At 41.7% G+C, this 25994-nt stretch overlaps 2 protein-coding genes across 2 annotated transcripts; both read right to left on the bottom strand.

Annotated features, from left to right (window-relative positions):
• Nucleotides 1–19414: 19414 nt before the first annotated feature.
• On the bottom strand, nt 19415–21257 carry LOC137000432 (zinc finger protein 862-like). The gene has a single exon (XM_067356924.1). It carries the CDS (start codon nt 21027–21029, stop codon nt 19620–19622), a length of 1410 nt encoding a protein of 469 aa, XP_067213025.1. The 5' UTR covers nt 21030–21257; the 3' UTR covers nt 19415–19619.
• A 1135-nt stretch (nt 21258–22392) lies between these two features.
• Nucleotides 22393–23628, bottom strand: LOC137000460 (uncharacterized protein DDB_G0284459-like). The gene has a single exon (XM_067356976.1). The coding sequence runs from the start codon at nt 23626–23628 to the stop codon at nt 22393–22395; it is 1236 nt and encodes a 411-aa protein (XP_067213077.1).
• Nucleotides 23629–25994: the final 2366 nt, after the last annotated feature.

Genomic DNA, 25994 nt, shown 5'->3' with positions numbered 1-25994 from the left:
CAAAACCGCAAAAACTCGACAGCTTCCCCAGTCGCTTCGTTTTTCCTCCCCCCTGCCCCGTTCGGATTTCGCGTGCGACCATCCCGAAAGTCTCTACGAAATTCCCGTCCACGCGAGGATCGCGGGGTGTTTCTCAGTTAACGGGAGGTTCACGCCTTACTACCAGGGGAGGGTGAGGAAGTAGACATGAGTTGGTTTGACGGGCTTTATTTGTGCGCTGTCAGTGCAGCGACTTGTCGGTAACAACAAAAGAGAAAATAATTAAGAGGACAGACAAAAAAAATATCTATAAGAAACTATAACTATAAAAAAAAACTATACTAAACTTAGCCTAAACGAGAAGTACAAAAAAGAAAAGTAAAAAGAAAAAAACAACAAAAAAACAAAAAAGTAAGAAGGAAAAAGAAAAGAGAAGAAAAAAAAGAAAGAAAAGGAAGAAGAAAGAAAAAAAAAAAAAATGTTGGTGGTCTGCGTCCCCTGAGTCTTCATTGCGAAGAGGACTCCGATTGGCTTCGCCACGGCCATCCCTCGGAGCTGGTGGAGATTTGCCGGGACCTCTGCCCTCGGCTGCCTCGTCGCCGCTGCTCTCGCGGTCCCCGGGGCCCGGGGTGTAGGGCTCCGTCCGCCGGTACGCGGGTCCGCAGCGCGGGCATGTGCGGACGGTCACGTCCTGTTCCCCGCAGCCAAAGCAAAAGCTTTGCATGCGGGGCAGGTCGCACTCCGGGTAGGCGTGCAGCTCGGAAAGGCAGTTCCAGCAGCCTCCCGGATGCCGCAGGTTGTCCGCTGGAGGGGCCCCACGCCGCCGGGCTAATGCCTCCCTGACGGCCTTATCCAGCGGTGGTGGCGGCCGCCAATCTTCCTGGACGGGCTCCGGCCGTCGGACACTCTCTCGGGTGTCCGCCCGGGTACCCGCCTGGGCGTCCGTCTGTGCACCTGCCTCGCAGGTCGGTCCCCGGGTTGTTTCCACCGCCGCATCCCTCGTCTCTCGCGCCGGAGTTTGGGCTTCTGCGTCCCGGGTGGTAGGAGGCTCGGCCACTACGGCTCCCTCCTCTGTCCACCGCCAGCGGCGGGCCACCTCCATCGTGTCCCATAAATCGTCCCAGAAACCGGGCTCGTGGCTGTGTATAAATCGCTATACACGACGGTGGCGGTGCCAGAAGGCGCGCGAGATCCGGCGTAATTCCTCGCCATCCATTACGTTGCACTGCATCTATTTTTCGGGATCGGGAAGGCAATAAGATTTAAGGTCCTGCACGTGGATTTTTTCCGCGGGAGATCCGTCCAGCTGGACTAGCTCGTACACGACGGGCGAGATCACCCGCGAGATTTTCAAAGGGCCCTGGAACTTGTGTGCCAATTTCGCGGCTATATTCTGCGCCGCAGACGATAATACGTGCTGTCGCTTCAGCACCAAATCGCCGACCTCAAAACGTTTATCACGCCTACGCAAATTATAGCGGGAGGACTGTTTCTGAAACGCCTGGTCTAGGTTTTCCACAATCCATTCGCGCAATGACTGCAACCTCGTCATGCGCTCCCCCCATTCTGTGGTATCCCTTCTCTCAATTTCGGTAACCTTATTGTCGCGACGCTTCAGCGATTGCACCGGCTCTAACTCCTTTCCTAAGTTAAGGAACGCGGGAGATGTCCATAAGGACGAATGAAACGCGGTGTTGTACGCGAAGCGAAATTCGGACAAATGTTCGTCCCACTCGCGATGGTCCTTTTCTATAAAAGAAATGACCATTGTCTTAAGAATGCGGTTTACTCGCTCTACGGGATTAGCCTGAGGATGATAAGGCGGTACCGTTGTGTGCGTAATATTACGCTCTTCGGCAAACGCCTTCATAGTTTTATTGATAAATTCGGTACCGTTATCCGTCAATAAAAATTTCGGAGCGCCCCACCGAGAGATTACTAAATCTTCGAGGGCCTCTTTAATTTTGATTCCGGTAGCAGATCTGAGTGCCTTGCACTCCATCCATTTTGTGAACAAATCCTGAATAACGAGAATGTACTGAAATCCCGATTTACTACGCGGCAATGGCCCTATGATATCGGCAGCTACGGTTTTCCATGGGCCGTCCGCAATTCAGCGACCCATGAGACCTGCGGGACCCGTTTGTTTGACCTTGGTGCGCTGGCAAATATCACACGCTCGCACGTAATCGGTAACATCCCGAAACAAATTCGGCCAGAAATAAGAAACGGCGATACGCTGATAAGTTTTCTCTACGCCCAGGTGACCTGCCTGCGGCGCGTCGTGCCAGTCTTTTAAGGCTTCTCGGCGCAATTCTTTCGGTAGGACTAATTTCCACCGGTCGAGGTCTTCGACTATCTCGGAAATCACGCGTTTCGGCCTTAAAAAGTACAACTGCCCGTCCACGACCTTCCATTGCGTGTATTTACTCGGACTTGATATCACCTCTTTATATCTTTTGCGGTACCAATCATCCTTCGTATCTATCCCCGGAGCGGTATCGGCAGCGGCAAGCGCGCCAGCGGTATCATTTTCGGTAACCAAATTAACGGTATCGGTAACGGTATCTGAATTTTCCACGGTAACTTGAGTTTCGAACATGTGAGAGAGTGCATCAGGCACGTGATGTAAGGCACCTTTTCTATGAATTACCTCGTAATCGTACTCTAATAATTCAAGAGCCCATCGAGCTAATCTACCTGTTGGATTTTCTCGCAAGACGGAGAGACTCTTACGCAATATCCGGAGCTGGCTGAACATGCGGTAATTGAGCGTAATTGAGCGCTCACGGTATCGAAAACTACGGTTAATGGTGTGAGAGACACTACATATAAAACAAACTCACGCTACCAGCCATCACCGGACGGAACTCTACGGTTACCCGAGAGGCGGCTTACAATGAGTGGACGTCTTCGGCGTCTTCGGCGTCGTCGGGCTGAGTCCTCGATGTCGTCTTCGCGCACTTGCGGCACACCGAACAGTGGCTCTTCTCGGCTCTGCACGTAGGTCCTCTCCAAGTCCGCGTCGCCTTCCTGCGCATCCTGCCGATTTTCCGAAAAGGGGGGCCCCTGAGAACCGCCCACAGTTCATCCAGGGCGCCCCCCTCCGCTCTCTGTGGTTTCCTCAAATCTTTCGGCCGTTAACGTGTCGATGAGTCGAGGTTCCCGGAAGAGACTGGTTAGGCTGGCCGGGCCATACTCCGGTCCTTCCGGGTGCAGCATCTTCGGGGTCCCCGGAGCCGTCTGCAGCCGGGCGAGGTCCGCTGCTGCGCCCTCTCGTTGTGCGCCACCATGTTGTGGTGAGAGGGCTCACCGTGCGGCGGCTCGCTGGAGTCGTCTTGCGGTGCCAAGAGCGCACAGTTCCCTCGCTGGAGGGAACAAGAGGAGCCCAGCGACTCCTTAGGGACTTGTCCCAATCGCTGGTAGGAGACGGGGACTCTGACTTCAAACCCCCGGTGGCATGGCACCGTTAGGGGGAGATTTCTATCTCCCCTCCATGCACGGGCGGCCAGGCTCGTTAGCCCAGTGGGGCGGCTGGCCAGGGGGGTGCTCCCCCCACGGTTGAGGCCTGTCTTGGCCGGGGCTGCTGCTCCGGCGGGACGGGTCTCTGGTGGGGTCACTTCGGTGACCCCGTCTAAAGGGATGGGATGTGGGTGCCGGTCCTCCTTGTGTCTGGGGCCGACCCTTCCTCTTCCAATCTTGGGAGGGGAAAGGGTGCGGTCTGGCATGGGGGGGAAGCGGTGTCTCACAAGAACGACTCTCCCTCTCCGGCCAAACGGCTCGTGGACGTGGTCCATGAGTACACGGTCGTGAAGGAGAGTGACGGGCCGTCGATGTCCCGGAACTCCCGGGCACGTCGGGCTGGGCCATTCCGAGCCGCTCGGACGTTTCCGAGGCAGGGTCGGATGGCGGGGGTGTAGCTACTCGGGCCGCTCGGAATTATTCCGAGGCAGGGTCGAGCAGTGAGGACCGTTCACTCCCGGAGTGCGTCCCCGGTCTTACCGGTTCCGGAGTGTTCGGTCGAGGAGTGGGTTCGCTGGTCGCCACGGCGCACAGTGGGGCGAAACGTTCAAAAATCGGTCAATGGGCGGAAAAAAAAAGTTGCATAAATTTTAATTTTTCACATATTTTTATATTCTTTACACTCTAATCTATCTAAAAATATGTCGGATGCTTCCTTCCCCTTTAAAAGTGCTGATGCAGCGTAATCCAATACCCCCCTCCCCTCCAAAGTGCTGACGCAGCGTAATCCAATACCCCCCTCCCCTTCAGAAGTGCTGACGCACGTAATCCGATACTCCCTCTTCCCCTCTTCCCCCGCACCCCCTCATTGCTCCTGGGTTAGAACCCGCCTAGCTATACTACTGACAACAAATCCAAATTGTCTTTCCCCGTTTTGATGAATTTTTTTAGATTTTTAGGGATTGAAAAGGCCAAATATTAATAATTAAAATCCGTGTCTCTAACAATCGAGGTAAAATCACTAGCAATAGAATCTATGAAAGGTATCGTAAAGAAAGTTTTTAAGCTATCCTTAATGTTATTGTTGCGTGCAAGATTATAATCATTTCTATGATGGTTGTGGATTAGAGACTTCAATCGGTTATTCATATTTTCGAAGATCACTGGCAACGGATAACAATTCATTATAAGTATATTAATAGCGATGGATAAATTCTTTTGGTAAAATTTAGGATGTGAGAGTAGAAAAATCCTGTTCACTAAGACAACGTTCACAAGTGTCCCCCCCCTCCGATTTGATTCTCCTTGAAATATGCTGTAAAACATACAATTTGAGGAGACACGTATTTTTTTATAGCGGCTCTATCTCAAATTTAAGGGGTGAAACACCTCTTTGAAAAAAAAATGGTTTTTTTCTTTGTGTGTAACTATCGCCAAAACCGTAGGAGATATAAAAAAATGTTTCAAATAGAAATTGTAGGGCTTGTAATGGGCAGGTAAGTAATGGGCTATATAACTGTGTAGTTGGATTTTCAAAAAATGTTATTTTTTTTAATTTACCCCCATCCCTTGTTATTATTTTTTCGAATTTCAAAATTTTTGTAATGACAAAAGTTGTAGCATTTTTTACGCTGAATTCAACCATATATGATTTTAATTATGTTCCGAAATCGCATCTTTCAAAAATGAGTCATTAAGTATCACATTATATGTGTCGCGCTGCATGACGCATCGTTTATACCGCACTTGTGTTGTGCAATAGTCGCAAAATAAATATAAAAATGACATACAATATGTTATCACATATTTGAGGAAGAAAAGTTTACTAAAATTGTTATTAAAGCTTGTGACGTGACATTTTTGAAGTCCGTCACAAGGGCGAGAAAGCCCGATCGAGGAGGGAAATTTGAGGTCGGAAACCCCACCGCGGGGGGCGACGACCTCTCCCTCTTAATTCTCTTTTGGAGATTGTAGATTTTGCGTTGTAGCGAATTATGCGATTCGTGGTGAGTGGCCAAACTCCCATATTGTTATTGAGGTGGAGCAGCCTTCGTGGGACCTGCGAGGGACTCAGCAGACAGGACGACGGAGGCCCGGACGGCGTGCAGACAAATCCAGACTAAGGGCAAGTAAAAATACCCCTGCTTGTAAAGTTCGATTCTCGACACAATCGCTACCGCAGTTACGATTTCAGATACGGAGCATATCGAGGCCGGTGGACGCACCGAGAGAGATGACGCCCGAGAGGGAAGCGCGCTCTCACACGCCAAAGACCCGGGGTGGAGCACCCGAACAAGGAGCTGTTGTAACGAGCCAGGAAAGAAGAATCCGGTCGGAACCTGGCCAGTTCCCGGCCGATTCAAAGAAGGTTCGGATCCGGAAACGGAAAAGGCCACGAAGGGCGTTAACAGCAGCTGCCAGAAGAGAGAGACCGGGGTCACATCGGAAAAGCGTCACCGAGGGCCGATATATCGAGGAGCGACGCGAGAATCGCGAGATCGAGGAAATATCGAAGGATCAAGACGCGCTAATCGATAGTGAGGATCTACATGCGCAGGACGATGCGCGGAATGTCACCGCTGTCCGGTGAGCCTCGCTGTCGTCACTGTTCGGCGAGTCGGCAACCTGGGCGGAACCTTGAGGACCACTACGGGCGTACCGACGATTTGTAAGGCCATCACTTCGACTTCGCGGTAAGAGCGGTATCAGTAGGCGGCCCGAGCCTCGCGGAATTAAGAACCCGCATATTTTGCGTAAAGAATATAGCATATCCCGAGATGTCTCGCGGTATCGTGCGAGGTTAGATTTTGGCCGGGCCCCGCTGACTACCGCTTCTGTAGACTAAGATTTCGCTATGCCTTCTTTCCCTTCGGGGCTGCCGAGCCGACAGTCGTTTGTATAGAATAATGTCTTTCTGTGCGTAACAATTTCGCGTCAATTTGTGTATTGCTGTACCGAGTGTTAGAATCTTTGGAGTTAGCCTATCGCGTATCTCTCGCCTCGACCTTCTGTCGAGCGTTTACATTCAGAACCGTAAGAATAATACTGAGACCGAATTTGTATTGTAGGCTAACCGTTATGGAGAAAGATTACAGTAGAGTTAATTGTAACAACCGTATCTAATGAAAGTTATAGAAGTTGTACGCCGAATATTATACCACGTGAGACGGAAGTACGCGGATTTCCGCGAGTCGAACATCGGAATCATAACGCCTCTCACAGAGATAAAATATGTCTCCCCTCCGCGGGATTCTTAAGGCGCCTATCAACCGGCGTCAATCTTACTTAATCTAATTAATAGAATTAAATGTTACTTGTTATCAAATGAATGTGTTCTTAATAACCACCTTCTTTCAGACTCCTCTCTCCAAATCAGTCTTGAGCTTCTCTAAAGAACCTCGCCCCTCTGCCATTTGTAGAGTGAGCTAGTCGCGCTTATCGCCGTTGTTATTTTAAATAAAGTATTGTCTCTAACGTAATTTGTTCGTGCGGCGCGTTAACCCGCGCCTGGCGCCCAACCAAAAGTATAGTAGTAATTATTAACATTCATTGAATAAAGCAACGAGGTTTGACACGCTTACCGGCGCACAGTGGGGCGAATACCTCTTTTCGCGGTCATTGACGTATAGTTTTAATATTTTTCGATAAAAAAACTTGAAATTTGGTATATATTAACTAAGAATAATATACTTCAAGTTTGTAAACTAAAAAATCAATTTAATTATAATTAAAATAATTTATACAGTTAACAAATGCTTTATCGACATATAGCAAAATTCATTCACTTAAATAAAGAAAAAAAAGAATTATTACAGTGTAATTAATTTTTTTGTTGAAGAATAACAATCTCTGAACAGTTCTAATCTTCCTAAAATATCAAATAATTTAATAATAACTCAATTATTATTGTCAAATTAAATAATCATGTAGTTGACATTTAATAATAAGTCGAACATTTTGCACTGCAAAATTGCACTGCAAAATTTGGTAATTTTCTAAATTCAAATTTTGTAACATCACGAATAATATTATATTGATTTCGTGTTAATTTCGCTGAAACATAAGTACTCAACGCAGTCTTTGTCAATAGATCCCGTCCCATCTAATAGTTGTTCACAGAATTGCTTCACTTTTTCAACATGTTCTGGATATTTTTGAACAAAATCGTAAACAAATTGCGCCTCATCAGATTTCAATTTTTTTTTTACAATGAAATCGACCATTTCTTGATTATTTCTTACTTCCTGAGTTCTTTTTCTTTTATGTCTTTCACTTAGATTTTCAAAAGACTTCGATCTATTAGGCGGTGTGCATGATGAACTTGGAATTGACCGTAGTATCTCGTCTGGGAATGAGAATTTACTATTCAACCATGTCTCGTTTTTTTTACAAAATTTTTCAACGTTATATCTACTTGCTGCCCATCTTGCTTTGAAATGTTTCAAGAAATTTGAAAATTTAGATCATGATGCTTCGAAAGCAGATTGAGATAATTCGATCTTGAGAGTTCTTAGGATGACATCTGTCACGGCATTGCAGTCATATTTGTTCAGATTATTATCACGTATAAAGGTAAATACATCACCATTTGTTTTGAAATTATCCATGATGTAGACACGAGTCAATTACGGTACAGTCGAGTAAGATACGAGTAAAGTCAAACAAGTATAAATTAACTTTTTGCTGGCTATTGTCCGAGGAGCTCAACAAATTATGTCTTTGAGAGCGATTTCGCGATTTTTATATCTTCCTGAGAGTTATCATATCCCTACCCACCCCAAAAATCACTCTAATCTGCCAATTATACGACGCGATTTCTTTGAATCTGATTAGTTATTGCCCCTTCCCCCCCCCCCGGATTAGTTATTGATAGGGTCCACATTTTGTCGCTCATGACAACTTTTCGAGGCAAGCAATTAAATAAATAAACATGTCCTCGACTTTCGATCGTGATAGCGACGATCTCTAAAGAATATTACATTATATGCCTACAATGTCTTTAAAATCCATTCAGTGGTGTGTAAATGCGGAGTTTTGCTTGATTTTTACATGTTTCCAACTTGCTGAGATAAAAAACATCATTCTATGTTTATTTACTATTATGCGCATATATCATATGTGTTATTATTTTCCAGAAAAATTCTTTTCGTGTAATAAAGAAATTCTCTTTCTCATTCAGACAAGATACTGAATATTTAGATCATCGCGCATGCCGTCTAATAGATCGAAAATTTCAAAATCTCAATGGGAGACATAAAAAAAAATGCAGGAGTTGAGAAGTAATCAACAAATGATTATTTTTATCGTAAAAAAAAATTTGAAATTTGATGCGGTACAATTAGTTTATAATTTTTTTACTTTATGAAAAAATTTATTTAAAAATTAATAACTTTTGTTTTCTCTATCAATTTTTTTATATAAAATTGTTAGTCATAACAATAGTTCAAAACAAAGTGTAGTTTGCATCAGATTTCGCGATTAAATTTAAAAATTTCAAAAGAAAATGAACCAGTTAGGCGCTACTAGCCGCATCGAACTAACATTAATTAGAAATTTTTTGCAAAAGGGGGACGAAGGGGGATACAAAACGTATATGCTAAGAAACTACATACTTTGCTCTGTAGATTGACGTATATTTCAGTCTGGACCGTTTTGGACCGTAAACTTTTTGGTACTTTAAACATTTGAATTCAATTCTCTTTAACTACATGTATTGAAATATAAATATTATGTATAATAAATTATTTGACAACATAAAAATAATATTTATGTCATCTTTGGAACATATTTATTTTGTTGTAATAGAAATTTGACAAGAGTTTTCGTCTATTTTCAATCTGAGAGTTCTTAAACTCAAGCTACAATCTACAGTAAATTCACTATTTCTTCAAAATACTAAATTCATTAATTATTATTAGTACAAATATCAATAAAAATAAATGCCCTAAACATATTTTTAGATAGATTAGAGTGTAAAGAATATAAAAATATGTGAAAAATTAAAATTTATGCAACTTTTTTTTTCCGCCCATTGACCGATTTTTGAACGTTTCGCCCCACTGTGCGCCGTGGCGACCAGCGAACCCACTCCTCGACCGAACACTCCGGAACCGGTAAGACCGGGGACGCACTCCGGGAGTGAACGGTCCTCACTGCTCGACCCTGCCTCGGAATAATTCCGAGCGGCCCGAGTAGCTACACCCCCGCCATCCGACCCTGCCTCGGAAACGTCCGAGCGGCTCGGAATGGCCCAGCCCGACGTGCCCGGGAGTTCCGGGACATCGACGGCCCGTCACTCTCCTTCACGACCGTGTACTCATGGACCACGTCCACGAGCCGTTTGGCCGGAGAGGGAGAGTCGTTCTTGTGAGACACCGCTTCCCCCCCATGCCAGACCGCACCCTTTCCCCTCCCAAGATTGGAAGAGGAAGGGTCGGCCCCAGACACAAGGAGGACCGGCACCCACATCCCATCCCTTTAGACGGGGTCACCGAAGTGACCCCACCAGAGACCCGTCCCGCCGGAGCAGCAGTCCCGGCCAAGACAGGCCTCAACCGTGGGGGGAGCACCCCCCTGGCCAGCCGCCCCACTGGGCTAACGAGCCTGGCCGCCCGTGCATGGAGGGGTGATAGAAATCTCCCCCTAACGGTGCCATGCCACCGGGGGTTTGAAGTCAGAGTCCCCGTCTCCTACCAGCGATTGGGACAAGTCCCTAAGGAGTCGCTGGGCTCCTCTTGTTCCCTCCAGCGAGGGAACTGTGCGCTCTTGGCACCGCAAGACGACTCCAGCGAGCCGCCGCACGGTGAGCCCTCTCACCACAACATGGTGGCGCACAACGAGAGGGCGCAGCAGCGGACCTCGCCCGGCTGCAGACGGCTCCGGGGACCCCGAAGATGCTGCACCCGGAAGGACCGGAGTATGGCCCGGCCAGCCTAACCAGTCTCTTCCGGGAACCTCGACTCATCGACACGTTAACGGCCGAAAGATTTGAGGAAACCACAGAGAGCGGAGGGGGGCGCCCTGGATGAACTGTGGGCGGTTCTCAGGGGCCCCCCTTTTCGGAAAATCGGCAGGATGCGCAGGAAGGCGACGCGGACTTGGAGAGGACCTACGTGCAGAGCTGAGAAGAGCCACTGTTCGGTGTGCCGCAAGTGCGCGAAGACGACATCGAGGACTCAGCCCGACGACGCCGAAGACGCCGAAGACGTCCACTCATTGTAAGCCGCCTCTCGGGTAACCGTAGAGTTCCGTCCGGTGATGGCTGGTAGCGTGAGTTTGTTTTATATGTAGTGTCTCTCACACCATTAACCGTAGTTTTCGATACCGTGAGCGCTCAATTACGCTCAATTACCCCATGTCCAGCCGGCTCCGGATATCGCGTAACAGTCTCTCCGTCTTGCGAGAATTAAGCACCGACAGTCTCTTCTCGTTGCCGTTTCGTTTACCGTTCGTTTTGTTACCGTACCGTCCTACCGTTACCGTTTCTTTGGAAGATACCGATTGCTACCGTCTTTCTTGCGATACCGCTCCGTTACCGTTTTGTCGCGTTATCGCCGTACCAGAAGTACCGTGGGTGAATGTCCGCGGGCGGATTTTGATCCGGGAACGTTCTCCGCGAGATTGCGGTTACCGTAAAGTTAGCGTCTCGGCGAGAAACGGGAAAGCCCGCGAAAAATAGCCGTTCCGCGACATCTCATTTCTGGCCGTTAGGCTACCGTCGTTTAAAGTCTGTTTATTTGGCCTTCACCGGCCGTATCGGATGATCAAAATATAAGTCCTTTGTTTGCCGTATATAGTCGGATCAGCGGCGAATTATTTTGATCGCGTTTCTGTGAGTTCGTGTAATTGTCTAACTTTATTCTGGTTACCGATTGATTGGGCGAATGGCCTTACGACCGCATTGAACTGTTTCCGCCGTATCGGCTCCGGCCGAACGATCTACACATCTTTACCCTTGTAACCGAACCATGGAAATACATTATTGTTAAATATTAATTATTAGGTTGTTCTTGTGTTCGCCTCTCACTCCAGATATCTAACGTTGAGTAAAAGAACTGCGCCCCTCTGCCATATACTGAGCGGGGAGCGGCCGAGCAATTTTGAGAACTGTTAAAGTTACCGATACCGCGGTGCGATTACTCGCACCTGGCGCCCATTTCCGGTTACCGATATCACGTGAGTTACCTTGCTCCCGAATTTTGTGGAGTACCGCGAGTTACCGAATCGTGCAGTTATTGCCGATTTCGCGAGTTACCTTGCTCCCGACGAGCGTGGAGTACCGCGAGTTACCGAATCAAGCATCTGTTTCCGATACCGTAAGTTACCGAATCGAGCATTTATTGCCGATCCCGCGAGTTACCGATTTCCATTGGGCGTGCTCCCTCGGATCTGGCGTGATTCCGAGGCTAGTTCACGTCGCAACAATAAATAATCTTGATGATTTATGCAAAGCATTAGAAAAAAGGAATTCGGAAATTCCAAAAGTTTTGACCATTGGGAAGTGGAAATTAATAAACTTCAGCAAAAAAGAAATGAATCCATTGAAGATTATGCTACTAGAACCAGAAAATTAAACTCTGAAATGATCCTTGCAATTTCTAATTACCCTGATCCAACAGCAAGAGCAGGACTAAGAATCTTTGCAATGAATAAATTAATTACTCATTTCTTAGGCGGATTACACAATCAAACGGCACAACTTCTTTTATCACAAAAATTTAACACGTTAGAAGACGCAATAGAAAGTGCAACTAGGTACATTACAACATCTAATTATCATTCAGAAAGATTTAGACAAAATAGATTCAACGATACATCGCGAATAACTTGTAATTACTGCAGGAAAATAGGACACACTGAAAACGAATGTAGGAAAAAACGTTACGATTCACAAAATGCCTCTCGTGAAAATCCAAATTCTTGGCAAAATAACCAATATAATAACGTCAGACGCGAGCAAAATTTTTTGCGGAATAATAACCCGAACGGAAGCAGATTTAACAGTAACCAAAATTTTTCTAACACTAACTATCAATCCAACCGGTTTAATCAATCCAATCAATATAATCAATCGAATTATCAAGGTAATAACAACTTATCTAACAACCTACCTAATAATTCAACTAATAATTCACATTTAAACTACCATGGCCAAGCGAAAAGCGCGCAACGTCAAGACCAAATATCGAGTCGCGCACATCCGATTCAATCACTAGAACAAGAGCAAGAACATATACAATCAGAACAATCTCAAGGAATCTTATATCAATCCCATTCGAAGAACTTAGAAATTCAGGAGACAGATTCTTGTTAGATACAGGCGCTGATATTAACATCATTAAAGCTAACGCATTAGAGCGCGATACACTTGTGTATGTTGATGAAAAAGTAGAAATTCAAGGCATAATCGAAGAAAAGCAACAAACTCTCGGAACTGCATACTTACATTCAAATACGGGAGTTCACGAATTTCATGTAGTGCCCAGTAAATTCCCTTTGAAGGAACAAGGAATTATAGGTTCTACATATCTGCGTCAAGAAAACGCGAACGGTAACAATTAGCAATAATCAAAGATACCCATTAGAATTTAGTAATCGAATAACGTTGCCGAGTAGAAGTATTTGCCCTGTGATGTTACAAACAAAACATTATAACATTGATAATGCATTCATAGATCACAAAGAGTTAGAACGTGGTGTTTTTCTAATGAATAGCATAGTAAAAGTGAATCACGCGGGAGAAACGTATACATACGTGACAAACACGACTGAAAAAGAAATAGAACTAGAGTTACCTGAGATCGATGTAGAGCTAGTGGATATTACCACGAGCCCGAGGGACAGCCCTACATATAAGATAGACTCGGTAATTTCAAATAATGTAACAAAAAGATTAAAATTATTAAAACAGAATTTAAGATTAGATCATCTAAATGAAGAAGAAAAACAGTCAATACAACCTATAATCAAAAATTTTAATGATATATTCTATTTACCGGGAGATCAATTAAAAGGTACTAATAGAATCACACACTCTATAAATACGACAGATAACATCCCTATAAACATAAAACAATATAGATATCCACCGATCCATAAAAACAAAATTAAAAATCAGGTAAATAAATTATTAGATCAGGATATTATTCAACCGTCTGTTTCACCGTATAACTCACCGTTATGGGTAGTGCCGAAAAAACCCGACGCTGATGGCAACAAACGATGGCGGTTAGTAATAGATTTCCGTAAACTAAATGAAAAAACAGTCGGAGATGCATACTCTTTACCTAACATATCAGATATCTTAGATCAATTAGGCAAAGCCAGGTATTTTTCGTGTTTCGATTTAGCCTCAGGCTTTCATCAAATTCCCATGGATCCGCAAGACACCGTAAAAACAGCCTTTAACACGCCTAACGGTCATTTCGAGTATAAAAAAATGCCATTCGGTTTAAAGAACGCCCCCGCGACGTTTCAACGCCTGATGGATAACGTTTTAACCGGACTACAAGGAAATGTTTGCTTTGTTTATTTAGACGATATCGTTATATACGCACAAACTTTAGAAGAACATAAACAAAAATTACACCAAATTTTCGAACGAATCAAAGAAGCTGGTCTTAGCTTACAGCCAGACAAGTGTGAATTTTTCAAGCGCGAATTAACATATTTAGGCCATATAATATCAGATAAGGGAGTTAAACCTAACCCAGAAAAAATAAAAGCAATCGAGCAATATCCAGTTCCTAAAAATCATAAACAAGTAAAACAATTTTTAGGACTTGTAGGGTACTATCGTAGGTTTATTAAAAATTTCAGCAAAATTACAGAACCATTTACTTCGCTCCTCAGAAAAAATGTACCATTTAAATGGGAAATGAGGCAACAAATTAATTATGAAAAACTAAAACAGTTACTATCGAGAGAACCTATTTTACAATATCCAGATTTTGATAAAGAATTTTTATTAACTACTGATGCAAGCGATGAAGGAATCGGTGCAATCTTATCACAAGGTGAAATAGGCAACGATCTTCCCATTGGTTACGCTTCACGAACATTAAATAAAGCAGAAAGAAATTACGACACAACGGAAAAAGAACTTTTAGCTATTGTCTGGGCAGTGAAACATTTTCGACCTTACTTGTACGGTAAACCATTCAAAATTATCACGGATCACAAGCCGTTAACTTGGCTCTTTAATGTTAAAGATCCATCATCCCGACTAATGCGCTGGCGATTAAAATTAGAAGAATATAATTATAAAGTCGTATACAAAGAAGGAAAACTAAATACAAACGCAGATGCACTCTCTAGAAATCCGCAAATAATGACCTTTCAGATACAAGCTTCAGGTAGTAGCGACGCGAATTTGAGCTATAGCCTATTTTGACAACACGCACTAAATGATTCATTGTGGGAAACAGATAATATAATCCCTCAAATTTCAGGTAGCATAAAAGGTCTTTTAGTGAAAGAAATAAACTCTTCTCCTAAATATAATAGAAAGGCATAGAGAGCCGTCGCGGGATGTTAGTGCGAAATTATAATTTTTCTTAAAGAAATTAATTTGTTAGTCTACGTGAGACAGTTAAATTTGTACACCGATCTCTGGTTCGAGATACTTAAAGTGTACGAAAATTTTTAGTACATTGTTCTCACATATGGAGAATCAGTATGTACTGATAGGAATTATTAGAAAGAAGGGAATAGAGAAAAAATATCAGGGCGCGAGTGGCTAAGCCGGGAATTGAACCCGGGTCTTCCGCTTGCCGGGCGAATGTTCTACCACTAAACTACTCAGACCCCACGCTTCTAACATTTATTTCTCTTAGTTTAGGAAATCAACAAATCTGTAGGACATAAACGCGTCATAATGCCCGCGTGATTTAAAACAATTTAACACATATAAAGGAATGGCTCAAATGATAACAATCAATTAATATAATAGAAAGGCATAGAGAGCCGTCGCGGGATGTTAATGCGAAATTATAATTTTTCTTAAAGAAATTAATTTGTTAGTCTACGTGAGACAGTTAAATTTGTACACCGATCTCTGTAAGTATGCAGTTGCATGTTGCAAACTACATATTTTTTCTTAAAAGCAACTATGTGTTTTCTTTATACCAATTGATTCGTCTCATTATTTTATGCATAAAAATATTAAGGTAAGATTCCCAAAAATTGAATATTTTACAAGATATTTTGTATTTTATGTCAAAATACTGTAATTTACAAGCCTCATAATTCGAAAAGTACTTAATGAAAAATAACTTTATTATAATGTTTTGAAAAGTTCTTGACACCAGCTATTAGATTTTGGAATCAAAAATAGAGGTTTTCATTTAAAAAAATAACTCTGACCTTTAAATGACCTTGAAAATCAACTGCGAGGTCAAAGTCAAGATCACCATCAGATAGATCCCTCGAAATCATGCAAATTTTGTCTGAGCCATTTTTTTGTACAAGCACATCCCTACGTTTTAAAAGGATGGGACGGGTGGTCTGAAACACCCGGTATACTATGATAGGATTAGTTATTATCTATATAACGGTAAAATGTTCATTGATTAGTAAGTTCGTTCATATTTTTAAATTATGTTGTATACCTAAGGAAGGCTGCGTTCAGTATTTTAACAACTGTTTTAATAATAATATAACCACTCGTAGTGCTCATCCGACAGCTACGCAACGCGAAGTTACCTTTATATCGGTACCGACCGACAGCGAAGAATCCCTTCGTATCGAAAGAGAGGGACATGGAACAAATAACGAGATTCGACGTTCTCGCTCTCGTAATAATCGATTGTCAAGACTTGAACGCGTGTAAGACAAAACACAACTATTGTATCGTTTTAAGGAAATTTAACATTGCGAATTAATGACATAGTATAAGAATCTATATATGTGTATGTTAGAGTATAAGACTACGTTATACCTCATTGTTAGAACATCGTTCAATATTAATTTTTCTGATCATTGTAATACTAGATTAAGTTACTGCGTTAATTTAGAAATAAGATCTTAAATGTATTTTTCTACTTCGAGAAAGATCTTCATTCCTAAGGGGGGATATGTTACGTGCCGCAACTTATAGTTTCTTAGATTACTCCGTTTATTTGAACCTTCAAACCTTTTTTTATCTTTACTCCTTCTTGATCCTAAACACATGATCCTTCGATAACTGCAATAAACATAAACGCTGTTCCTATGCCTAACGCATATTTCCTCTTTGACAAAACCGCCTCCTTCCAATAAACATTCCGCCGCTACAATTTTCCTACAGCACCTTAAACGAAGATCATTCTCGCCAGTTCAGTTCTCGATCAAAGCTCAAACCAGCAACACCGAATAAAGACTTTTTCCACAAACGTGTCCCGACTTATTCTAAATAATCTATTACGTAGCTATACGCTCGTAACAGTGCTCGCTTTTTCGATTATGTTTTGACGTTCCCAATCGCGTATATTTTCGCGTACCGTTTCCCTGTGTTTCTCGGGTATGGGATACGTTTTCTTCTTGAAACCGCTTTCTGTGTTCATTTCAATCGTGTGTTTATAATTTTTTATTCGACCGATTTCTTCGTTGAACACTTCGCTATGTTTCTTTAGAATATCATCAAGATTCGCGCCCCCTTCTAATTTGGTTTTTATGGTGTTCATTTTATAATGATCAATTTTTCGAATTGTATCGTCGAAGCTTATTTTGAACTTGTCAAGCTTATATTCGATTGTTGCCGCGTGCTTCTTTAGCATGTCGTTGCCGAGTATTATCGGGTAGGACAATTTTTCCACGACGTAGAACTGCTGAAGTATGTTCGTGCTTGCGATATCAAATTCTAATTGGGCTTTTCATGGTACTGCTATGCCTTTTTCTCCGAATGCACCTTTCAGGTTGCATTTTTTTATCGGAATTTGTTTGAAAAGGTTTTAATATCCCAAAACTATGTGTCACAAGAAATTTCCTTAATAAAAAATTCATACATTAAAGAGCCAGTATCATTATGGTAGATAGGAAAAATTAACCCTTGTTAATACAGTGTCAAAAGAAAACATAATCCAAAACATAATACATAATAACGTAAAATAAACATCAAATATAATATTTATAAAGAGGAATCAAGAGATATCAGATCATAAGATATTAGCGTTGCGTACCAAAAGAGACATGAAACTATATTATTCAGTAAATAAATTCAACTCTTTTTATCGATTTATCAGTAATGAAAATCGTCTCAGTGGACTGTATTATTTTGCATAAACATGCTCGTCAATGAGTAAACCGCAAGAAAAGAAAAGCAACTTATAAGTCAAATGTACCGCTCAAATAATAAATCAAATATCTCTCGATCAATACAAAATCATATCGCAAAAGGTATATTATATTGTATATATTGTAATTATAATATTATATTGTAATTTTGAGTCGACTCAAAACGCAAAAGATAAAACTTATAATACTTAAGTACAATTTATACGAATGATCTTCAACTAATTATGTATTATTTCATTAATGTAACTATCTTAAATGAGCACAGCAAGACTCTATCGCAGAAGTTTTACATCAAACGCTATGTCTAGCGATGTTCAAACGTAAATACAATAACAATATTACTGAGTCATAAAGAAATAAATGTGATAGAAAAGAATCTTAATCGTTTCACACTCTTCGTTGTGAAGTAATGAGTCGCTCATTATTGCAAAAAGGCCGCACCTGGCCTTGACAAAATAAAGGAAAAGATACACTCACCGCAAGACAGGGAAATGTATATCATTTTAAACAGTTCAATCAAAGCAAATTATTCCGTGCGTATGTGTGTATGTGTTCCAAAGAAAAGCCAAGCATTCGTCCATTCCAAGGTACATGCGAGTGAGACTGGTCTCCAAAGAAATAAAGTAGGTTATCCTAGTCTTGTGATGTGTGACCTTATATACAATGGCCAGCAAGGGCCGCAACTTTCTATACAATGGCCAGCAAGGGCCGCAACTTTCTATGCAATGGCCAGCAAGGGCCGCAACTTTCTATGGCCAGCAAGGGCCGCAACTTTCTATACAAAGAGATCACCAAAATGGCGATCTCTTACGTGGGCGTCCCCACGGAAGCAATGTTCTATAGGCCTACCGGTAACAACAATAATTCAATAGACCACAAGAGTAGCAATGTTCTATGTCGCGACGAATACACGACGGCGACTCAACTCGATTCGTGCACGGCACGCGTATAATGATGCAACGTACACGCGCGACGAACAACAATGGCGACTAGACGCAATAACATGTCTAGGCGGATGCCGGTATACAAGTAAGGCATGGCGCGGCCGTCAGTGTTGCCAATTCGCTGAAAGAACAAATCTCTAAATCAGAATTCAAAAATCTCTAGAAATCTCCAATTATTCACCAGAAAACTCGAAAATCTCCAGTTTTTTATTAGCAAATTGAGAAATTGCTTACATAGTAATTAAATTGTGACGAAAAATTTAATAATTTGAATTAAGGAGTGCGTTCCGATATTCACTGTCAATTCCGAAAATCTACTTACGTCATGTACACTATAGATTTTCAGTACTGACAGTAAATATCAAAATAAATTTTTTAATAAAAATATTAAATTTTATAATTAAATATTATAATTTATTAATAATATTTAAATTCTCCGCTTATACATATTAAGGAATATATATAGGAACATCATAATAGTTTCAATATCTTTGGCAAATTAGAAAAAAAATAACAAAATACAAAAATTATGAAATTAATGACATATGTTAATGCAAATTAATGTAGCGTTTTACGTTACGTATTTATATAATCTCGAATAATACACTATATATTGTTATAGCAATAACTGATTTATTTCCTCCGTTTCCGTTTCATGAACATCCGACTTTGGCACTGACTTCTCATATGTTTTCATATTACCAATGCTTTTCAAAACATTTTCAGGTAGAGTGTAGTTATTACAGCAAACATCGAGCCTTTTGAGTCCAAATTGAATATGCAATATATTATTCAATAACAAAAGCTTAATTTTGTTCCGCAACTTGGTTTTAATCAAATTCATCTGGCTAAACACTCGCTCGATATCGGCATTAGAGTGAGGAAGACACAAAACTTTAAAGGCCAAATTGACTAAGTTTTCGAAAGGATTTTGTCCACTAGCATCTCGATAATTTATTACTTCTATCCAAAATTTTTCCGTGTCTTGTGTTTCTTCCCATCTATAACGTGATGAATATTCTCCCACTCTAATTCGATTTGAGCGATAGTTATCGCGTCTTTTTTACCGTAATACAAAGTTATATCTGTAATCGGGAGTTTATTTGCTTTCAAGCATTTGGTCACAGAAAAAGCACTTATGCGTTCCAATATCTTGATATTGTCAGGTAAACGGTTTTTTAGTTCTTTCACTAGAGCAATTAAAAAGGAGACACATCTGGATTTTAAATTTTCTTTTTCCTGGCCAACGATTTCGTTCTCTGTACAAGAAGAATCAAACGCGTAACCCAAGGCAGGCGAGGGATCCAAATACTTTTCGATGTCCTGCTCGTAAATATCTATTCTCGCCGTTGAGAGTACAATTTTATTGGCAACCGTTGAATAAAGCCTTTTAATGTCTGAAAGTAGCTTCGTTGGATCAGCCACTTTTGATTCAAAGTTCTTGTTTGTTTTCTGCACCATGCTTAAAATTGGATACAGAAAACTAAGATAGATGAAGTTTTTTTTGTCGCGATACATGGAATATAACAGTTCAGCAGTGTAACAGTTGTCATTGACTCGTGAGATTTCGAAGTGTGCTTTCAACTCTGTCCATTGATCTAAAATTCGTTTGACTGCAGGCTCGATTGATAACCATCGCGTCTCCGCGACTCGCAAAATTTTCAAGGGCTCTTGGCCATTGTTTAAAGTCTGATAGACCTGCGCGTAATTCAACTGTCGTATAGACGAATTAGCAAACCAATTATAGGTTTCTTTAATCAGAAACTCAATATTTCGAGGTAGCGTATTTTCGGTCGCCTTCGAGATGGCAAGTTGGAGTGAGTGACACACGCATCGAATTAATATTAGATGAGGTACGTCTTTCTTCAATTGCGCGTAAACGCCTGAATTCACCCCTACCATCGTCGATGCATTGTCGGTGCCAATCCCTTGCATTTTGATTAACTGCAATTTTGCGTCAATCAATAACTTTTTAATTGCATTTACAATAGATCTTGCTGTGCCATCTTCAATATGGATCAGTCTTAAAAAAGTCGATACGATTTTTTTTCGTTCGACGCTGTAATATCTAATGGCGATTCCAAGCATTTTGTTCACTGTGATGTCAGTAGATTCATCTATTAATAAACTATAATATCCATCACCAATGTCTTTGACTAGCGCCTCGTAAAAATAAAGTCCTATCACATTGTTTATTATGTTTGTACATTTCGTTCTATGTAAGCTTATATTGAAAGGCGTATCTTTATGGAGATCGCTTAAATGATGATCGACACTTGCGATTGACGTATGTACGGCGACGTAGAGAGAAAGTTGAGCTTCCTTACGCTGTTCTTTGGTACATATGTTGATGGGCTGAAACGACATCATCATCTGTTTTCTTTTGCTCGAAAATGGCTTTGATGCTGCAACGTGCTTTAAAGTCTGCCCGTGTTTTATAAGATCTCCTAGCTTAGCGTTGAGCAACACTTTGCAATATTTGCAGTATGCCTTTGATGAGTCGGAAGTGCATGGATTGAGCCATTCTTTTGTCGCTTGTAATTTCTCCCATTCCTTTCGGTATTTCTGAGTATATTGCGAAGGCACTAAAAAATAAAAATATTAAAATTTATTATATGTAAGGTACTTACATGCATGTACTTAAATGCATGTTTGATATTGAAATATAAGTTGAAGGTTCAGACATATAACCAACCTTCGTGGCAGTCTCGACAAATCGCGACAGATATAACTGAACCTGGAGACTGAAGAAAAATCTCCATAAACTGATCCTTCCAGGCAGTCTCGACGGATTGCGAGAATGATGTTGTTCTTAAACTTTCATACGCGCGTAAGCGACATATGCGACGGAAAGAAACAATTACACCACCGATCTTTAAAACCGGTAGTGTAAAAAAGGTTAGATGCGTGCTTATTTTTATTTTCGCAGTCAAATTAGCGCAAACTTATATTATCCAAAAAGTACATGCATTTCTTTGAAAATATTTATCGTCCACTACTTGAGTAGCATTCCCAGACAGCACACATGTCCAAAATACATCCAAAGGATATCCAGAGGACGTTATGCCGTCCCAAGAACGTCTTCAGGATATCCTCTGAACGTCTTTTGAATATGTTGTGCTGTCAGGATTACGAATTACGAGTACTTACTTTTGAATCAGTCATCGATCGATGAGTACGATTTGTAAGTGCTCTAAAGTTGTTTATTGTTGAAACGTTATTGTTCTGTATCCTTTATTACATCATTTGTTATCCTCGAAGCAGCGAGAAGCGAGAGCAAAACACAGGTGACACTGAAGATTCTACCGAGCCTCGACAAAATACGCGCAATTATGAAAGTCAAGGCAACAAAAACAAACTTAAAAATCTCTAGAATTCACCAAATATTTTTTTAAAATTACCAGAATTTTGACATGTCACAAAGTTGCAATAAAAGTCTCTGTGGGTTATTCGAAATCTCCAGATCTAGCGACAAAATCGATAAATTGGCAACACTGGCGGCCGTTCCTTCCGCATCGGTAAGCGCCACTCGCGGACCGGGAACGAACCGGCATACAGTGCCGCTCGTGCTGCACGCTTTGCCTTAGTGGCGAGAGAGCGCGCATTTCAAACAGAATTGTTTGTATATTTTCCTGATTTTTAATCAGTTTATCGAGCATTTCTTTCGAAATCGCTGATATTTGAGCACCTGTGTCTATCAGGGCTTCTATTTTAGTTTTCCCAATTTTTATCAGGATTAATGGATTGCGTTTGCGATCGGTTTCGATGCGCTATCGTCCGTTTCGTCGAGCTCATTTACGAGTTCTCGCGTTCTGAGAATGGTAATGTTTTTGGAATTCTTTCCTACCATCTCTTTTGATTCGACCTTTTTCGGATATTTGATATCTTTTTGGTCATTTGTTTTCGGACCTGCCTCTTGGACTTCCTCGTCATCGGAGTACTGAGGTGGTTTGTCCCTTGCATGAGTCTGCGGGCTATCCTCTTGAATTTCCTCGTCATCGGAGTACTGAGGTTGAGTGTCCTCTTTATTTTTATTCTCGTTTTTAGAATTTAGGAGTACTTTAGGCTCTTTCCCCTTCTTAATTGTAGAGACCATTTTATTTTGACTCACCCTTTTCTCTTCGGCGGTTGTTTCAGCTTTCGCACCTTGGTATTTTCGCTCCGTCTTAGATTTTATGTCGGGTTTTTTTGAGTCGTTATCGCTGTCGCTTGCGGGAAACTCCACTTTAGGGTTCTGAGTTGTCTTCCCCCTTCTGCTCTCCTCTAGATTGGTGTGCCAAGGTAGAGCTTTCGGTTCGACTTTTGGCTTGTTGAATTTTGCGTATCTGTCTTGATAACGCGGTTTCTGCTCACGGCTTTTTCCAGAGTCCGCTCTCTTGGTTGTCGAGTTTGTTTGCGATGCTCTTTTTTCACCGGTCTGCATTTTGGACGTCGTCTCCTTTTCGTCTTGGATTTCCTCCAATAGATAGACTAAATCCATCAACGTTGTTGCCGTCGTTGACCTTATTTCTCTCGCGATATCTCTATCGAAGTGTCGCTTGATGCACCTGATGAGTTCTTTATCGCTCATTGGTGGGTTAAGAGTACGAGCCTGCTTTGCCATATTCAACGCGTAGTCGCTCATGCGCATGTTTTTTGCGGCTTTGTACCTTCCGGTATAGAGTTTTTCGCGGAAGCGTGCTTGTTGGTCGTCTCCCCAATAGAATTTTATAAATTCTTCTTTTGCTTCACTTATGCTCATGAAGTCTTGTAGCTCCCACCATGTAGAAGCTTGTTCTTGCATGCATTTTCCGAAGAAATGAAGTTGTTCGGATCTCTTGATCCCTTCATATTTTGCAGTACTTTCGAACTTTTTGAGGAATCTTATTGGGTTTATCGCGTCGGATTTTCCCGTAAATTTGATGTCCTCGAATGGATTTTTGAGCCAACCACCTCGAGGTAAGCGAATTCCCGTATACCGCCGCTTCTTCATCGGAGCTTGAGTCGGTCGTGTTGTTTTCGCCGCTTACTCGCCTTTTAGGTTTTCGCGGTTCACGCCGTTCACGAAACTCGTCGAAAGTTTTTATCGCTTTAATAATGTTTACAAGCGCGTCCTCTATTCGTTTAAAGCGTTCGTTAAAAGACTCGTTTATTGTTTCTTCACGTGCGGTACTTGTTTCTGGCGATGTTTTGGTGGTTATTTGCTGTGTTTCCTGTCTAAGATCTTGAGCTTCGCGTGGAAATACGAGTGTTTTACCGCTTCTCAGGGTTCTTGTCGGCGAATGGATCACCTTTCCCTCTTTTCCGGCAATTTCTTCTTGATCCTTATCCATTTTAGATTGTTTTTGGACCGTTTAAATATTATCCGATTTAAACTTCTTGTCAGTACGCGTTTTACGGCTTGGAATCTTGTTGGACCCAATTGTTTTGCCCGGTATGAACTTCGCGAAGTCGAATTAATATTTTGATAATTAACCGATTTATCTTATGCTTGAAATATTGATTGGCAGTCTGAAATCGTGAGAGATCCAGTTTTTATCGCCTATTCGAGACTTATTAAGTCGGAGAATTATTTTGATTTAAAAAAAAAATTTTCGGTATTTTTGACCACTTGCTCTTTTAAAATTCTTAATTTTGACAGTACTTTTATTATTTATTAAAAATTTATCGACTACCAGAGGCATTTATCGACATTGGCTTTTCCTACCTACTAGTTATCGACCTAAGTTACCGACGTTACTACTTCACCGACTTTCGTCGTCGGCTTTTCTGACAATGCTTCAAAGGCTGAATGGGCTTGTTCGGCATCTCTTTGATACCGAGTTCGCCGGTTATTTCAATGGTCGTGTTTACGAACCGGTCGCCGGCCGTGTTTACGTGCCGGTCGCCTTTTATCTTTCTTATGCTATAGCCGTTGGCTTTCGTCCTTTGTGGTACGACGCCGCTATTTTAACATAAATATCAAGTTGTTTTTTCGCTTTACTAACGCGCCGCATTATACTTTGTTTTCTACCGCAACGGATAAACGAAATTCTTTAACTACGTAGCGCTGCTAAATTATTAAGAATTATCGTCGCAACGGTTTTCTCTCTTACCTTAATAATAATTTTACGGTTTATATCGTTCGTCATCTTATAGTTAATTACAATATACCGCTATTTTATCTGTCATCGCCGTTTCCGCCTTGAGACACTTTGTCTCTTTGCGTACTGATGACTTTTGGTTGCTAACGCTCATTACGGCGTTGCAATTATGTTTTTTCGCGCCGCGCACTATTGCTTTTAATTTATATTGCGACGAGTGTCTTAATCACGATTTTTCCTTCGCGCGGATGATTATCACGCCGCGAAACGTGACATTTTAGTCTTTTTTCGCGTGCTACTTGCTTATTACACCGCGCCGCGCACTAATTTTGTTTTATTTTGCGACGGGTAACCTATCACTGTCGCTGCTTTGCGTATGTGACAGGATTTTCGCACGATTAATGTTTTAACAGTTTTCCGCGCCGCGCACTTAATTTTGTTTTATTTAAGCGACGGGTGTTTTGTAAAAAAAAAATTTTTTGCACTTTTCAGTGTTTATTTGCGAAATTTCGTTCTTTAATACCACGCCGCACACCATTTTATTTTATTAATGCGACGGGCATCCTAGTCACAGTACCTTTTTGTGGTAATTGTGACCGGAACATGTCTTTCTAATAAACGCGATGTTAAATTTTGAATTGTTTGTCTGGTCTCATCTAATGACAACCACGCTTGGCGAAAACTTCTAAACTTTAAAGGCAAACTACCTAATAGTTATTATCACTATAGTCATTATCGCTATATCGCTTATACCTTCACCCGTGTCTCTAATCTGCTGCGCGAGATTTTCAACTTTTGCAATATGTTGTGCTATTGAATCGTTTGAACTCATTTTATATTGAGAAAACCTTTCATGCGCTATCATTTTATTCATCTCGGTCTTTTGTTCATAAATCGCATCTAACTTATTCATAATTTGCTTAGACGATTGACAGTTCTCAATGAGCGTAATCTGAGAGTAGTCCATTGCCGATGTGAGCAGGAACATGGCATACGCGTCGTCCTTTATCAACTTCTTCTGTTCATCCCCAGCAGCGACCGGTTTTGCTTCGGTTCCTTTGACAATTTCAAAGAGGCCTTTTGCACGTAAAGCACAGTACATCTGGAACTTCCACTGGTGATAATTTTTGCCATCAAATTTTCCAACGGAGGCTATGTCAATCCTGGCATCCGTCATTGTGAATCCACACAATCTCAATGTACCACGCTAAACTTGATGCGCTCGTATGTACGTTTTATTTTTATTATTAGGTTATGATAACCGCTCAATAGTTCG

Source organism: Linepithema humile, chromosome 6, assembly GCF_040581485.1.
Source record: "Linepithema humile isolate Giens D197 chromosome 6, Lhum_UNIL_v1.0, whole genome shotgun sequence".
NCBI classification, from domain to species: domain Eukaryota; kingdom Metazoa; phylum Arthropoda; class Insecta; order Hymenoptera; family Formicidae; genus Linepithema; species Linepithema humile.
The sequence above is the reverse complement of the archived record's forward strand: the minus strand, read 5'-3'. Positions and strand labels throughout refer to the sequence as shown.

What these genes read in the sequence shown, in the direction of transcription:
- LOC137000432 (XM_067356924.1), bottom strand. Translation starts at nt 21,029, where the DNA reads ATGATGATGTCGTTTCAGCCCATCAACATATGTACCAAAGAACAGCGT.
- LOC137000460 (XM_067356976.1), bottom strand. Translation starts at nt 23,628, where the DNA reads ATGAAGAAGCGGCGGTATACGGGAATTCGCTTACCTCGAGGTGGTTGG.